Below are 17,320 nucleotides of genomic sequence, written 5' to 3'. Positions count from 1 at the left end.
CTTGATGTTGGTGAGGGGCTCTTGATTTAGGGAATTGGATCTGTGCTCCAGTTCCCCGAATTAAGCCTGAATGCCTTCCACATCCCCCCCCCCCAGGCGCTGTATAATCCTCCGGGTTTAGCGCTTCCCCCTTGATTATAATAATAATAATAATAATAATAATAATACAATCGACATAGACAAGAAGAAACCATAATTACAAACTGAGATACAAGAGGTGTTGTAAGGCTATTTTTTCACAAATTAAGTCTGTCTCTCTCTCTCTCTCTCTCTCTCTCTCTCTCTCTCTCTCTCTCTCTCTGTGTGTCTCTCTCTCTCTCTCTCTCTCTCTCTGCCTGACTTTTTTTTACACAGGGTTTGACCAGGTTAGGTTAAGGTTCCCTAGCTTTATTGACAAGATATTTACAGGTTAAGGATTGCTAACTTTATTGACAAGCTAAGAGCTGTTACCTACGTCAGCTCATTTGAAAGCATTTTTATTGTTATGTAACATACAAGTAGGGAACAGGATGAAGTTAGAGCCATCTATGGGACAACATTTTCATTTGATCAACTGACTTTATCTCGTTGACATCATAATGCTGTACGAATGTGTTCCAGACCCGAGTCATCCTGGGAATAAATGATCTAATTGAAGTGATGTTCTGGAGAAGGGTACAGCCAGAGTGAAGTTTCTGCTTTCTGCCCGTCTTGTGGCATAAAAGCTTGTTTCACGCTGTCCTCGAAGTGGATCCAAGTGTGGTACTTTGACAATATTGGCATTGTACATAACAGTAAGGCCACCCACATCCCTCCTATGTTGAAGACTCTGCTGAAATGACAGATCTATCCAGGATCGGTCCAGGCGAGAGATGAGACGTCTTGCTCTGTTCACTACTCTGTCAAGCAGTCGCAGATGAGAGGGGGGGCCCTGTGTCTGTCGGTCTGCCTCTCTCTGCCTGTGTTTCTCTGTCTGTCTGTCTGTCTGTCTGTCTGTCTGTCTCTCTCTCTCTCTCTCTCTCTCTCTCTCTCTCTCTCTCTCTCTCTCTCTCTCTCTCTCTCTCTCTCTCTCTCTCTCGCCCAGGACAAAGTGAGTGAGGGTAGCCTCAGCTAAATGTCGTTGCACTCAGTCACAATCTCCTTTACATCCGGTGGCGAAATCTACACTGTAAAATTTTATGGTAAATGACAACGGACTCCAAATGGTTTGTTTATATCCTACTTAATCCCTTCCAGCTATCCCCTATCCATGTAAACAAAAACAACACCGAAATATTGCATCAACCATTTTTAAATTATCGAATAGTGTTTCTTGCGACATTTCTTTTATAAGTATGGGGAGGAGGTGGCTGCCAGGGGTTGCCACCTCCCTGTATAATGGTTACAGGACTGGCATTCTCGGGCACTTGTTCCTGCACTGTTGCGCGGTCCAAGTACCTTTTTGCTCTCTTGGGGGCTGTGTTTTCTGGCTTCTGACAACGGTAAGATCATCCCCAATTGGGTTATCTTGTCATCCTAAGCAATATCGTTATACTCATTACCCTTCTTCTAAGGAAGAACAAAGAATGCAAGAATTATTGACGTATGTTTATCTAACTTTTTCAAAATATATACGTTAATACTCTCGATTATTTCTTCATATAAAGATCAATATATATTCACCACTCGAATGAAGACAAATTTTATTTTACTAAGTTGCAATTTTATATCTTATTATTTTAAAACAATTGTGGCGTATTAACATACTTTCGTGAGAAAAATTGCAATTTTATATCTTATTATTTTATAACAATTGTGGCGTATTAACATACTTTCGTGAGAAAAAAAAACATTGTCCTTCGAAAATTTTAAATATTTATAGTAAGATAAATCTCAGTGTTCGCAGCAGAAGGCTTAAAGTCTGCCCTTTTAAACAAAATCCATACTATTTATTTCCTAGTCTAGGCATCGTGTGTTTTTTTTCGTATGGTGCTGGACACACTCCAGTGTCGTGATCACAATGTACGTAATACTCTTGAAGAGGACTGACTGACAGTTTGGGCATAATTTTATGCAGCCCATATCCCCGTGGACAGTAAAAGGAAAACATTCAGGACGCATCACCAATACGCATGAATTCTAATGCTTAGCTGGCATTTTTTGTTACCGCCTCATAACGCTGCCTACTTGGTTTACTGCTTCAGTATATTGTCAACTTGATTAACTGCTTCAGTTCACAGCCTATTTGCTTTACTGCCTCAGTTCACTTTTTCATTACACCACCTACTTGGTTAATTGCCGCAGTACACCCCCTACTTGGTTTACCTCTTTAAGTACGTTGCCTTAGTTTACTATTTCATGTAGTCTCAGTACACTAGCTCCGTACGCTACCTACTTAATTTACTACCTTAGTACACTGCCTACTTGCTTTATTACCTCGGTAAAGCAATTTTCTTGACTTCAAAATTATTCCAGATGTGCTGCTTTTAATTTGCTTTCATTAAATCTGATGAGTTCACAGACCAACCTGCTTTTATCAAATACGCATTAATTTGCAATAATCAGTAATGCTATTAATTTGCTATTTATCAATCGAATTTACTACTATGTCCAGGTCGAGCTGCAGTTTTAGCCATTTAAGCGATATTTTACACCCTACTTTTATCTCGATATATTGCATATCATATCTCAGCATGGATATCGTTTATGTATATCAAGAACAGAACCGGCCAGTGGACTGCCCCCTGTGATGAACCTCCAGCTACGTCTAGCGACGTTCACAAGAAAGACCTTTGTGGCTTAACACTAGTTACATTTACCGAAGGTAACAAGATAACTCCATCTAGCATAAAACTAGTTACGCCTATCGACAGTCCCAAGAACGATCTCTGTGGCACACTACTAAATAGGTAAAGCCACTTGTTACCTATAGTGAGGGCCACAAGATTAATTACTCCGTCGCGTGTAGCCTCTAGCAGTAGTGATTCGTTTTTGTTAAGGACAGCAGATAATCGCATTTTACCATCATTTTATTACACACTATTTTATACCGTAGCTATTCTTTTGAGAAAAGTCTTTCAGATGGAGCTTCATCGTTTACTTTCTGTGCATTTATGTATAAATCACAGATGACCCACACATAGCAGAGAAACATTATGACGAAGTTTCGGTCCTTCCTGGTCCATTGTCAAGTCACAGCACGGCCTACTGCAACTTGATAATGAGACCGAAATGTCGTCACAAGGTTCCTCTCCCAAGTGAAAATCATTTTTTAATTGTTCCAGTCACGATATTGTGCCTTATAATTCTGATCCATGTGCAACTTGTCTTTTTTCTTCTTTTCACCCTGAGTAAAAAAAAATATAAATAAAATCAAGAACATTCGTCATTAGTGAGCGATTTTATCTGCGAAACTCTGCATTATTTAATCTGGAAATGTTTAAATTAATCTTCTAACAACTCAAGATCGACGAGTTATTAATAATTACTAGAAAGCACTTTCGATTTCATTTCAAAAATCGATGTTACGTTTGTAAATTTCTTCTGGAAAATTAACTCTTTTACACACACACACACACACACACACACACACACACACACACACACACACACACACACACACACACACGCACACGCACACGAGGATCAGGTAGGACTAAAAAAGGATCTGGACAAGCTGCAAGCCTGGTCAAGCAACTGACTCCTGGGGTTTAACCCCACCAAATACAAAGACGTGAAGACTGGGGAAGGTCAAAGAAGACCGCAGAGTACATGCTGGAGAGCCAAAGGCAGCAAGGCTCACTCAAGGAAAAGGATCCTGGGGTGACGTGCGCACATCAACGTAATAACTGATGTATCATATAGTCATTCAAAATACTGTACACCGTGTACATCAGGCCTATATTAGATTATGCAGCACCAGTATGGAACCCACACCTGGTCAAGCACGTCAAGAAATTAGAGAAAGCGTAAAGGCTTGCAACAAGACTAGTCCCGGAGCTAACCTCTCCTACGAGGAAAAGTTAGCCCCCCCCCCCCACTTCTGAGACTTCTCAACAGAGTCATTTGATCCCTCTATATAACATGCGTCAGGTTCACCTTAGATTATGCAACACCAGTATTGAGCTTACACTTGGAGAAAATGCTGATATGCAAATTCCTCTTTTGTCTTTTCTTATATGTTCTTTCTTCTTCTATCATTTTATGTTCCCCGAATTCTAATAGGTACCCAAAGGGCAGAGAATTATTCCTCACCGACTGAAGGGCTGTTGCAGCCCTTCCTCACACGTTGAACATAATTATTCTTTAGAACTATTTAAAAATTCGCTCACTTTTAGAGCCGCTAGATATTTCTTTCCTGTTTCAGAGTTCCTGCCAAGTCACTGGCGAAGATCGCTCTACACGAGAACCCCGGATGAAGGTTTGTTCTCAGTGGCTCTTGATGAAGATTGCTTAGTAAGGATGGGTTCCTGTCACCAAGTGGTTTGCCTCCTTCTTGCTACAGCTCTTTGTAGAGCCAATGTCATAGTGAGTCCAAAAGGTAAATATTGCTTCCAGATTGGCGAAGCTGCTTGCTGAATAAATTAAAACGTATGCAAATATTTATTTCCTTAACTAAACAGCACTTACAGTTTCTGTACTTCGTATCTAGTTATTTCAATGGGCTTGAGTTATCTTGTTTGGCTGTTTTATATTGAAAACCGCTTTATCAAAAGCCTCTTCCTTTGAAAAAAAAAATACTGAAAAAATTTAATTTAGGATCACGCATATTTTTAAGAACTAATCCGGTGATTTATAGTGAATGTGATTATCAGAATGTATTGATTTTTTTCGTGAAATATTTGGACTCCACATCCCTTACATCCTTTACACTTCTCCATCTCTGCTATTGTATATTCCTCAACGTGTATTATATTAAAAAAAAAAAGCTGGTGAACTATTATCTTAATAAAATTTATACTCTCATAACCTACCTGAGATTGATCCATGACAGTTTCTTATACCTTCGATGGTTTTCTTTTCAGAATCAAGGTGCTTTGAGGGATTTTTCCAGATTGGGGAGAGTTGCTTCCAAGACGTAGTGCACCGCCGCTTGAGCTGGAATGCAGCCCGGCGGGAATGTCAAGCAATCGGGGGAGACCTGGCATCACCGCTCAATGTGTTGGTCTTGCAGGACGAGCTTCAGAGGCGCCATGGTGCGGTAACCTCAAGAGTGTTTTAGGAACTGTAGTAGTGTCTGTCGACATCATCAATAATGTCACTACCATCATCAGTATTACAACTACCACCACCATAATCATCAATTTTACTAACACGTAATCATCAGTATTACTACCATCACCTTCATCAGTATTACTACCATCACCTTCATCAGTATTATTGACATCTCCATTATCAGCATTACCTCCACTATCATCATTATTAGTACCACCATCATCAGTATTTCTGCCACTATCATCGGTATTGTCACGATATCATCAGCATTACCACCTCAACCACCAGTATAACTTCCATTCTCTTCAGTATTCCCGCCAACACCATCACTTTTAACACTGCCATCAGTGGTAATACTGATAGTTCACCTAGCACGAAGCAAGATATGGAATATGTTCACTTAGCATTTCCAGAATGTTGAGAGATTAGCATTCTCTTCTCATAAGAACAGAAGAGTGAAGGAACACTGCAGCAAGCAGTGTTACTTTGTCTATACTCTCCTCGCCAACTTTAAAATATGCATTTCTGTTTTGAATGCATCATATGCTTATTCAGGATCACATATAGTAAGGCTGTCAAAATATTAGAGGAGTTATTCCCTTGTCACTCAGAATAATGTGAAGTGTTCCTTCAAACCCATCATCAGGCTTGTGACTAAAGTATTTCTTTGCTACGTCTTTTTCCTGGGGAAACTAGAAGCATTTATACCCTACATCAGTTTATATGTGAAGTCAGTCAGAGGCACTTCAGCCGCAATGGCGAACACTTCTTTGATAAATGTGAACAGTTCATCGTGAGACTGTTTCTCGGAGGCATCACTTTCGCTCTTTCCATTAGTTGGCTGAAACACCATCTCCATCCTTTGCGTACACACAGTAGCAAGATGTGTAGAGTAGCCTTAAGCAGATCCCAGTTACCTGTATCAACACCATCATCAGTAATAACACCATTATCATCTATATCACCACCACCACCAACATAACTCTTTTCCCAAGCACTGCCATCATTGGTACTAACACCACCAGCATCAGTATGACTGCCACCATCATCGGTACCATCCACAGCATTATCATTACTACCAAAATCAGTATTACCATTACTCTCATTAGTATCAGCAATACAATCACCATCATTAGCAATACAACTACCATCATAAGACATACCATCAACGCCATCATTATCGATATCATCATCACCACCATCACTAGCATTACTAACACAATCAACAGCTTCACCATCAGCAGCATAACCACAATCACCACTACCACCATCGTCATTATTAGTCTGTCCAAGTACATTATGATTATCTTACACTACACATTTGTCTCTCGGGTTATATGTAATTATCACCAATTAATTCATTGAATATTAATAATAATTATTGTGCTTGTTTACTTAAACTGAGACACGCTCTCTCTCTCTATTTATCTATCTATCTATTTCTTTCTCACCCACACAGTCATACATACACTCACATATCTCTTGAAAAAGATGATTTTCAAGTGCTGTCGTGGATTTCGTGTGACTTCGGTTCTTCATCTGAAAAAGACAATTTAAGCACTTGCTGGCGCCTATCACAAGTGTTTCCAGCGTCAGGCGAGCGTTCCATCCTTACATCTGTCCTTCGACAGGTTGCAGGATCGATAATCAGTTACTCGATGTTGCACAATCTCCATGGACGGGAGTGATGCATATTTAATCTATGATCTCGTTTTCCCGTGTAGCTTTGATTCTTCCTGTGAAAATGTTATTTGGGCAGCTGCAGTAGCCTTCTTAAAACCATCGATTATGCAGCGTTGGTTGCTGATTGGAAAGAAGTTTTACACTCGTGGCTCAGCGGTAATGAAGGCACCTCGCGTCTGGTCAATCCTTAAACAAAGGTTTACACCCAGTGTTACTGACAAATAGGTCCTCTAGTTATCATGACTCCTGTGTTATGTCAGGACTTCCTTTGCAGTATAAAATGTAAGAATACTAAGAGTAACTTTACGGTAGTAGAGGGACTTATCACCACTGTTTATTAAGTAGATATTTCATTTTCAATACTGAGAGAAATGGAGTGATGGGACCGCCGACCCCTGGCTGCTAAAGACTATCCACAAGGCTAATTGGATGTACGAAAGATAAACAAATAGGCACGACTCTTCCAGCTTTCCGTTTCCATCATCTTCTTACATTCAAATCATTGTCAAATCTCTGTATGCATGCGGAGTAACTGGTGTTAAAAAAATGATGATAAGAGTTCTGCAATTATTTGCATAATAATAATTGTGGCAGATAATAATAATGATGACAATGATGATTATAATGATGCTTCTACTATTAATTGTGCCACTGCTATTGTTACTATTATTACTACTGCTACTATTACTGCACCAACTACTCACCACGACTACTACTGCTACTACTACTTCTACCCATACTACTGCTACTACTACTACCCATATTACTATTACTACTACTACCCATACTACTACTACAACTACTGTACTAGCGTACAATTACTTTTACAGTTACTGCCATGGCTAATACTACTACTTTTACTACTGTAACATCAAATACTAATACTGCTACATCTTCCATTACGTCAACTACCATGACCACTAATACGACGACTACTACTAACACTATTTTACTACTCTTAATATTGCTACTGATACAACTAATATTACTACTACTACTAAGAATACTGTTTCTACTATTATTAATATTACTGCTGATACAACTACTCCTACCACTACTGCGACTACTACTATTAGTACTGCTACTACACTATTACTACTACATTTACTACTAGAACTGCAGCTACTACTGTTTTTACAGTTACTACTACTACAACCATCTCTAATACTATTACTACTAGTACCACTAATGCCACTGCTCCTACTACAATTACCACTTCTATTATTACTACTGCAAACAGTACCACTGCTATTATTACTACTGCAAATACTACCACTATTACTGCAAATAGTACTATTATTACTACCACCACTACTGCTACTGCTATTGCTACTTCTACTACTACTCAATACTACTTACATTATTATTACTACTACAACCACTATTACTACTACCCGTGACCGATTTGAAGGACTGTTCTTCCGCCTAAGGCCGGTCCTGAGGTCAGGATTCCCTGTTGACTTTCTGGTCTAACAAACTGTGCTAGCAGCCTCGAAGACCACATACCCATCATACACGGGCTGGTAAGATAAGGAGTCTACAGCAATGGATGTTGACACAATGTCTTCTAATTGTATCTACGGCCTCCCTGCTCTTCACCGGGTTTGTTCCACCCTTTCTCCAATATCTTTCATCCAATAAGTTTTCACAGCAGTGTGCAGGTTAGAAATCAGGCCATTAAACATCCCTAATGTATATGTTATCAGGTATCTCTCTTTTCTTCGTTTCAGATTGAAAATTTAATGGCTTTAAGGCGTTCCCAACAGTTTATACTTTATATTTCCATTCAGGCAGTGTACGTCCTCTGTACATTTTTCACCTCTGCTGTCTCTTACTTTCAAAGGCACACATAACACAGAATAATATTAATGTGAGCATTCGAAATGCTTTTCTTGATTTGAAAGTCCTCATAATCAACCTTGTTATTTTTTAAACCATTACCACATTTCCCTTATTATATTTTCCAAATGACAGATATAATCTGATCCTTACTCCGTGATAGGGCCTACGTGCTTTTTGAGGTCTTCGTTCCTACCATACTTAAGCAGTTGAAATTTATCACCACTGAACATATTGTTATTTTCACTTTTTTTTTTTCAACAAGTCGGCCGTCTCCCACCGAGGCAGGGTGACCCAAAAAAGAAAGAAAATCCCCAAAAAGAAAATACTTTCATCATCATTCAACACTTTCACCACACTCGCACATTATCACTGTTTTTGCAGAGGTGCTCAGAATACAACAGTCTAGAAGCATACACATATAAAGATACACAACATATCCCTCCAAACTGCCACTATCCCAAACCCCTCCTTTAAAGTGCAGGCATTGTACTTCCCATTTCCAGGACTCAAGTCCGACTATATGAAAATAACCGGTTTCCCTGAATCCCTTCACTAAATATTACCCTGCTCACACTCCAACAGATCGTCAGGTCCCAAATACTATTCGTCTCCATTCACTCCTATCTAACACGCTCACACACGCTTGCTGGAAGTCCAAGCCCCTTACCCACAAAACCTCCTTTACCCCCTCTCTCCAACCCTTTCGAGGACGACCCCTACCCCGCCTTCCTTCCCCTATAGATTTATATGCTTTCCATGTCATTCTACTTTGATCCATTCTCTCTAAATGACCAAACCACCTCAACAACCCCTCTTCTGCCCTCTGACTAATACTTTTATTAACTCCACACCTTTTCCTAATTTCCACACTCCGAATTTTCTGCATAATATTTACACCACACATTGCCCTTAAACAGGACATCTCCACTGCCTCCAACCGTCTCCTCGCTGCTGCATTTACCACCCAAGCTTCACACCCATATAAGAGTGTTGGTACTACTATACTTTCATACATTCCCTTCTTTGCCTCCATAGATAACGTTTTTTGACTCCACATATACCTCAATGCACCACTCACCTTTTTTTCCTCATCAATTCTATGATTAACCTCATCCTTCATAAATCCATCCGCCGACACGTCAACTCCCAAGTATCAGAAAACATTCACTTCTTCCATACTCCTCCTCCCCAATTTGATATCCAATTTTTCTTTATCTAAATCGTTTGATACCCTCATCACCTTACTCTTTTCTACGTTCACTTTCAACTTTCTACCTTTACACACATTCCCAAACTCATCCACTAACCTTTGCAATTTTTCTTTAGAATCTCCCATAAGCACAGTATCATCAGCAAAAAGTAACTGTGTCAATTCCCATTTTGAATTTGATTCCCCAAAATTTAATCCCACCCCTCTCCCGAACACCCTAGTATTTACTTCCTTTACAACCCCATCTATAAATATATTAAACAACCATGGTGACATTACACATCCCTGTCTAAGACCTACTTTTACCGGGAAGTAGTCTCCCTCTCTTCTACACACCCTAACCTGAGCCTCACTATCCTCATAAAAACTCTTTACAGCATTTAATAACTTACCACCAATTCCATATACTTGCAACATCTGCCACATTGCTCCTCTATCCACTCTATCATATGCCTTTTCTAAATCCATAAATGCAATAAAAACTTCCCTACCTTTATCTAAATACTGTTCACATATATGCTTCAATATAAACACTTGATCTACACATCCCCTACCCACTCTGAAACCTCCTTGCTCATCCGCAATCCTACATTCTGTCTTACCTCTAATTCTTTCAATTATAACCCTACCGTACACTTTTCCTGGTATACTCAGTAAACTTATTCCTCTATAATTTTTAGTCTCTTTTGTCCCCTTTCCCTTTATATAAAGGGACTATACATGCTCTCCGCCAATCCCTAGGTACCTTCCCCTCTTTCATACATTTATTAAACAAAAGTACCAACCACTCCAACACTATATCCCCCCATGCTTTTAACATTTCTGTCATGATCCCATCAGTTCCAGCTGCTTTACCCCCTTTCATTCTACGTAATGCCTCACGTACCTCCCCCACACTTACAGTCTGCTCTTCTTCACTCCTAAAAGATGGTATACCTCCCTAACCAGTGCATGAAATTACTGCCTCTCTTTCTTCCTTAACATTTAAAAGATCCTCAAAATATTCTCGCCATCTACCTAATACCTCCATCTCCCCATCTACTAACTCCCCTACTCTGTTTTTAACTGACAAATCCATACTTTCCCAAGGCTTTCTTAACTTGTTTAACTCACTCCAAAATTTTTTCTTATTTTCATTAAAATTTCTTGACAGTGTCTCTCTCACTCTATCATCTGCTCTCCTTTTGCACTCTCTCACGACTCTCTTTACCTTTCTTTTACTCTCCATATACTCTGCTCTTCTTATAACACTTCTGCTTTGTAAAAACCTCTCATAAGCTACCTTTTTCTCTTTTATCACACCCTTTACTTCATCATTCCACCAATCACTCCTCTTTCCTCCTGCCCCCACCCTCCTATAACCACAAACTTCTGCCCCACATTCTAATACTGCATTTTTAAAACTATTCCAACCCTCTTCAACCCCCCCACTACTCATCTTTGCACTAGCCCACCTTTCTGCCAATAGTCGCTTATAATTCACCCGAACTTCCTCCTCCCTTAGTTTATACACTTTCACCTCCCTCTTACTTGTTGTTGCCACCTTCCTCTTTTCCCATCTACCTCTTACTCTAACTGTAGCTACAACTAAATAATGATCCGATATATCAGTTGCCCCTCTATAAACATGTACATCCTGGAGCCTACCCATCAACCTTTTATCCGCCAATACATAATCTAATAAACTACTTTCATTACGTGCTACATCATACCTTGTATATTTATTTATCCTCTTTTTCATAAAATATGTATTACTTATTACCAAATCTCTTTCTACACATAGCTCAGTTAAAGGCTCCCCATTTACATTTACCCCTGGCACCCCAAAATTTACCTACTACTCCCTCCATAACATTTTTACCCACTTTAGCATTGAAATCCCCAACCACCAATACTCTCACACTTGATTCAAAACTCCCCACGCATTCACTCAACATTTCCCAAAATCTCTCTCTCTCTTCTACACTTCTCTCTTCTCCAGGTGCATACACGCTTACTATAACCCACTTTTCACATCCAATCTTTATTTTACTCCACATAATCCTTGAATTAATACATTTATAGTCCCTCTTTTCCTGCCATAGCTTATCCTTCAACATTATTGCTACTCCTTCTTTAGCTCTAACTCTATTTGAAACCCCTGACCTAATCCCATTTATTCCTCTTCATTGAAACTCTCCCACCCCCTTCAGCTTTGTTTCACTTAAAGCCAGGACATCCAACTTCTCATTCATAACATCCTCAATCATCTGTTTCTTATCATTTGCACAACATCCACGCACATTCAGACTTCCCACTTTGACAATTTTCTTCTTCTTCTTATTCTTTTTAGTAATCTTTACAGGAAAAGGGGTTACTAGCCCGGTGGCCTGGTGGCTAAAGCTCCCGCTTCACACACGGAGGGCCCGGGTTCGATTCCCGGCGGGTGGAAACATTTCGACACGTTTCCTTACACCTGTTGTCCTGTTCACCTAGCAGCAAATAGGTACCTGGGTGTTAGTCGACTGGTGTGGGTCGCATCCTGGGGGACAAGATTAAGGACCCCAATGGAAATAAGTTAGACAGTCCTCGATGACGCATTGACTTTCTTGGGTTATCCTGGGTGGCTAACCCTCCGGGGTTAAAAATCCGAACGAAATCTTATCTTATCTTATCTTGTTGCCGGCATTTTAGTTGACTTTTACCACACGCATGGCTTACGGAGGAAAGATTCTTATTCCACTTCCCCATGGATATAAAAGGAAAAGTAATAAGACCAAGAACTATTAAGATAAAATCAAAGAAAACTCAGATGAGTCGGTATAAATAAATGTGTACATGTATGTGTAGTGTGACCTAAGTGTAAGTAGAAGTAGCAAGATATACCTGTAATCTTGCAGACATCAGCAATCCTACCATCATGTAAAACAATCACAGGCTTTCGTTTTACACTCACTTGGCAGGACGGTAGTACCTCCCTGGGTGGTTGCTGTCTACCAACTTTGCTGATATCAGTTAAAGAATACAAATGAGAGTGTCGTGATGGGAATAATTCTTGATAACCTTCATGTGGAGCATTTCGAAACTGTTGTACTAACTACTATTGGGGTACGTCCTTCTATCAGACTTCGTTTCGGTTTCTGGCCTCATGACCATAGTCTCTAACAAACATTTCTCGATATATTTAAAAATCTTGCTCCTTCCATCAAGTTCAAGGTTGAATGAGAACCTAACTCTTTGCTTCCTATTCTTGATATGCATGTCCATCACTGGGCTACAGGTTTTTTTTATCCGTTTATCGGAAGCCAATGTTTAGTGACAAGTACATTCATTGCTTCTCCTACCTTGCTTCCTCTGTCAAGAAAAGTGTAATTTTTCTCTTTCTCTGTACCCTCCGTATCTGTGACCGCTCAGTTTCTTTACTCAAAAATTTCCACTCTTCCCAGCTGTGTACTCACATACTAAACGGACTTTTTCTCTCCCAAAATCTCTTTTCCTGTGCAATTTCCTGCTTTTATCCTTCCTTATATTTTCAGTCTCCTAAATCTTATCGACACTTTCCGTTCTTTAGACATCAAACTTACTTATCGCCAGACTAATACTATTCGTAATAATCTAGTTTGTACCTCTCCTGCCACTGATGCTTCCAGAGTCTATTCCATCCTGCTCCTCTTATCCTCTCCAATACTTTCTAGAAATTGGCCGCTCTTTTTCCGACTGAAAATGCACAAAAGAAGTTTGTGCAGTGGCAACTCGAGCAATACTCTTTTTTATCATGTTAGAGACCAGTCATCCTATTAACTGGTCCTCTTCCAAAACTGTCTACCCTTTTTCTAGCCTTCACAGATACCGTTGTATTGAAGTTTCTCTTATGAAATACTCCAAACTTCAGAACACTCGTAGTCTGATCTGATATGTATCTCCTCCTCCTCTCCTTACCTCTTCACGTTTCCTATATTGTCTTTGCCTTTCTGTCTTCTGCCTAGATGGGTTCTGTCCTATGGAGGTTTTGTCCTATTAAGATTTTGTCCTAACCCCGTGAGCTATTAGCTCTCCTGCAGTGCTACCTCCACTATTACCACTACTATTACTACTAATACTACTATTTCTTTACCAAGACTCCACTCTCTGCTACCCTTTTTCACTACCACTACTACCTTCTTATTGTTGCAATAATGGTAGAAATACACATATGTAACTAATGTGACATTTTATTGTCGGAATGTTTCGCTCTCCAGAAGCATTGTCAAGGTTAATGGACTGATTACATCATCTTTACTTCGCTACTACACCTGCTGCCTCTGGGACTGAAGAAATCTACTGTGTAGGCGAAACGTTTCAACAATAAAGATACCCAATTGTTGCACATGTGTCTATCATCAACTTGTCGGTATTTTATACCATTTTCAACAAAGGTCCATGTGAAACACTTGTGATTATTCAAGAAACATTTGGCTTGCGCATCAGTCTTCTTCAGTCGAATTGAAAGAAAGTTGACTAATGTACTGGAAGTAGCTGAAGAAGTGGAGACTGTGAGGTGTTCCTTCCCTCACCTTTCATACTTAAGTTATCAAGTTAAGGGTGAGGGACTGAACGCTTCACAATGACCCCGCCACTTCTATCAAAGATGAGGATTTGAACATCTCCAGTCTTCCATTCTTCAACTGACGCTAGTATTTTAGCCAACATTGTATTCAACTGAAGAAGCCTCCTGCGCAGGTGAAATTATTTTTATCATTAAAGATACCCATGTGTTGCACATGCGTCTCATTCATTTGTTTGTCTTTCGCCTATGTTGCTGCGGCGAGTGTTATCTCTTACTGTAATTTGAGTTGTAAATTTTTTGTGTATTTTCTAAGACGTCAATAATTTAGTTATAGCACTGACTTTGGATTTTATACTAAAAACTCTGATTTAATTGTGGTTCTTCCTTATTTGTTTTTGTATTTTAGTCTCTACATTTACCACACACTGTTGCCTTCACTTCTATTACCTTCTTGAGTTAGGAAGCTGTTTGAAGATGCTGAGTTATCACTGTCAGCTACAACACGAAGTATTACTGCTATAACAATATATTTTTACTATTACCACTACTACTTCTACTACTACTGTTACTACTACTACTGTTACTACTACTACTACTACTGGTAATACTACTACTACTAATACTACTACTGTTATTACTACTACTAATACTAATAATACTTAATACTAATAATAATAATTATTATAACATAATAAAAGTAACAAAACTAACACCATTAAAATTAATCAAACTATCAACAGGACCCGAAATGACGTTCTGGGTGGGCGCGAGCGACGTTGCTGAAGAGGGAGTGTGGCGGTGGGTGACCGGTAGGCCTGTTGATAGTGATATTTGGGCATTCGACCAGCCTAACAACTGTTGTGGTGGGGAGGATTGTGCTCTCATAGGTACCAGCTGGCATCCACCCCTCAACGACAACCGCTGCACCAACCCAAGGAATTTTGTCTGTGAGGTGCGGGCTATCCCTCCGGAATTCAACTGATAGATTTTTTTCACCAATGGGTTCCTTTGCGAGGAAAAAGTCACGTGTTGCAGAACAAGCTTTTGTTTGAACATTGTTTTGCTCTGTGTAACATTTTTTGTCAAGCCAATAAAATGTTGTCCCAAGAAACCATGGTTTGCAAAATGTCTTATATTCACCATTGTTGGTTGTGAGAAATTTTTATCCACAGGGTTTCTTACATGAGAAATTATCTTTGAACACATAGGGGTGCTTTGGCGTTGCAACCTAGCAGCAATCTTTTCTTACGTTCATATACTACATAATCACTCATATACATAATCACTTAATATTAAATAAGGTAAAATATAACTTTTTGGATGCGAGAATATAAGTGCTGAAGTATCCATACATATAATGGTACATCATTTCTGGAAATATTTAATTATAGCAATGTTATTATACTTGTTTAGCTTGGATGGGTCACATGCCGACTCCAACACGAGCCACAGTCATGTGTTTTAATTTTTCCTTGTCAGTAACTGATAATAAAACTTTCACCTCTGAATGTTTTTCTCTCGAATATGTCCTCTGCTGCAGATATTAGTTGATTTTTCGTTTCTTTTTTGAAAATAACTTTGACCTGACTTTGAAGATTAGGTTTTCACAGCTCAAGACTGAGCCATCCTTTTCATTAATTAACAAACAACATCTAGTTTTCACACGGAAATCAGTTTCTTTATTAAAATTGGCAAATTATAACTTAAACAGCCTTCAGTAAAGTTAAACTTCCCGTTAAGCGATACTCATCTTTACTGATTACTTGAAGCCGATGATGAGAGACATTCTCCAATCATCGCTCGAAATCCATCGATGCAAAATGTATTTATAAAACTAAAAAATCATCTGACAAATTTACCTAAACTTACAGGGTTCTATCTCGTCTATAAAATCCAAAATTCATTAAGGGTATTTATATTAAAGTTATTTCACAAAAAATCCCATTGTAAGGTTAAAATAACTGGAAATTTTCATAAACAATTTCCAATAAGAATACCAAACTTTTCCTAAGCTGAAAGTTTGAAGCTGATCCGAAAAGGCTTCCTCGAGTTATTGCATGGAAACCAAATTTAGGAATAATTTATATAAAAACAACCAGATGGCACCAACATATTCCAATAACCATCAGAACATTTTCCCTATTTACAGAACACCATCGTTTAAAATTTGAAGTTGATCAGATGGGACCTTGTGAAAATATGAATGAAAACCTTGTAAGAAAAAACGTCAGACAAGCATATGAAAGTACCTTTTTCGAGGATTCGAAATATGCTCTATATACCTATTATGGGATTCCTGTAGATATTTGCTACTTACATATTTCAGTGCTTAAACTGTCTCTGAGACTAGGCATTGTGGCCCGTGGCCTGGTATGCAACGCTCTCGCTTCACATCCTGAGTGTCCGCGGTTCGATCCCGGCAAGGTTGGAAACACGTCCAGTAGTTTCCAAACTTGCCTTGTTGTCCCATTCACCTAGGAAGCAAGTAGATACCTGGATGTTAGTCGGCTGGAGTGGGTCGCATCCTGGTGGACAAGATTGAGACCCCAGTAGATATAAGACTCAGACGCACTGCCTTTCTTAGGTTATCCGGGTGGTTAACCCTCCAGTGTTAAAAATCCGAACAAAATTTTATCCAATCTCAGGGAGAAAAAAAAATAGGTGATTTTCTCCCATTCATATTACGGACACCATACAATTAATCTTAGGTGAATCTCATACAAGTTATTCTCCTACACAAGGACACAGAATACATAGATCGTAGCTTTATATAAAAATATTAAGTATTTTTTTTAAATTAAGCTTAATAATATTTGTTGAGGATTTAACATCAAAATTAATTAATATCTCCTCGTCTAAGATTTAAGTTGATCAGAAAAATAAATTAT

At 39.1% G+C, this 17,320-nt stretch overlaps 1 protein-coding gene across 1 annotated transcript; it reads left to right on the top strand.

Moving 5' to 3' along the window:
• The first annotated feature begins 1,362 nt into the window (after window positions 1-1,362).
• LOC128686419 (ladderlectin) lies at window positions 1,363-15,940 on the top strand. The gene is made up of 4 exons (XM_053773331.1): window positions 1,363-1,460; window positions 4,325-4,498; window positions 4,983-5,153; window positions 15,173-15,940. Exons 2-4 carry the CDS (start codon window positions 4,420-4,422, stop codon window positions 15,412-15,414), a joined length of 492 nt encoding a protein of 163 aa, XP_053629306.1. The 5' UTR covers window positions 1,363-1,460; window positions 4,325-4,419; the 3' UTR covers window positions 15,415-15,940.
• The last annotated feature ends 1,380 nt before the right edge of the window (window positions 15,941-17,320 follow it).

This window comes from Cherax quadricarinatus, chromosome 17, assembly GCF_038502225.1.
Source record: "Cherax quadricarinatus isolate ZL_2023a chromosome 17, ASM3850222v1, whole genome shotgun sequence".
Classification (NCBI taxonomy): domain Eukaryota; kingdom Metazoa; phylum Arthropoda; class Malacostraca; order Decapoda; family Parastacidae; genus Cherax; species Cherax quadricarinatus.
The sequence above is the reverse complement of the archived record's forward strand: the minus strand, read 5'-3'. Positions and strand labels throughout refer to the sequence as shown.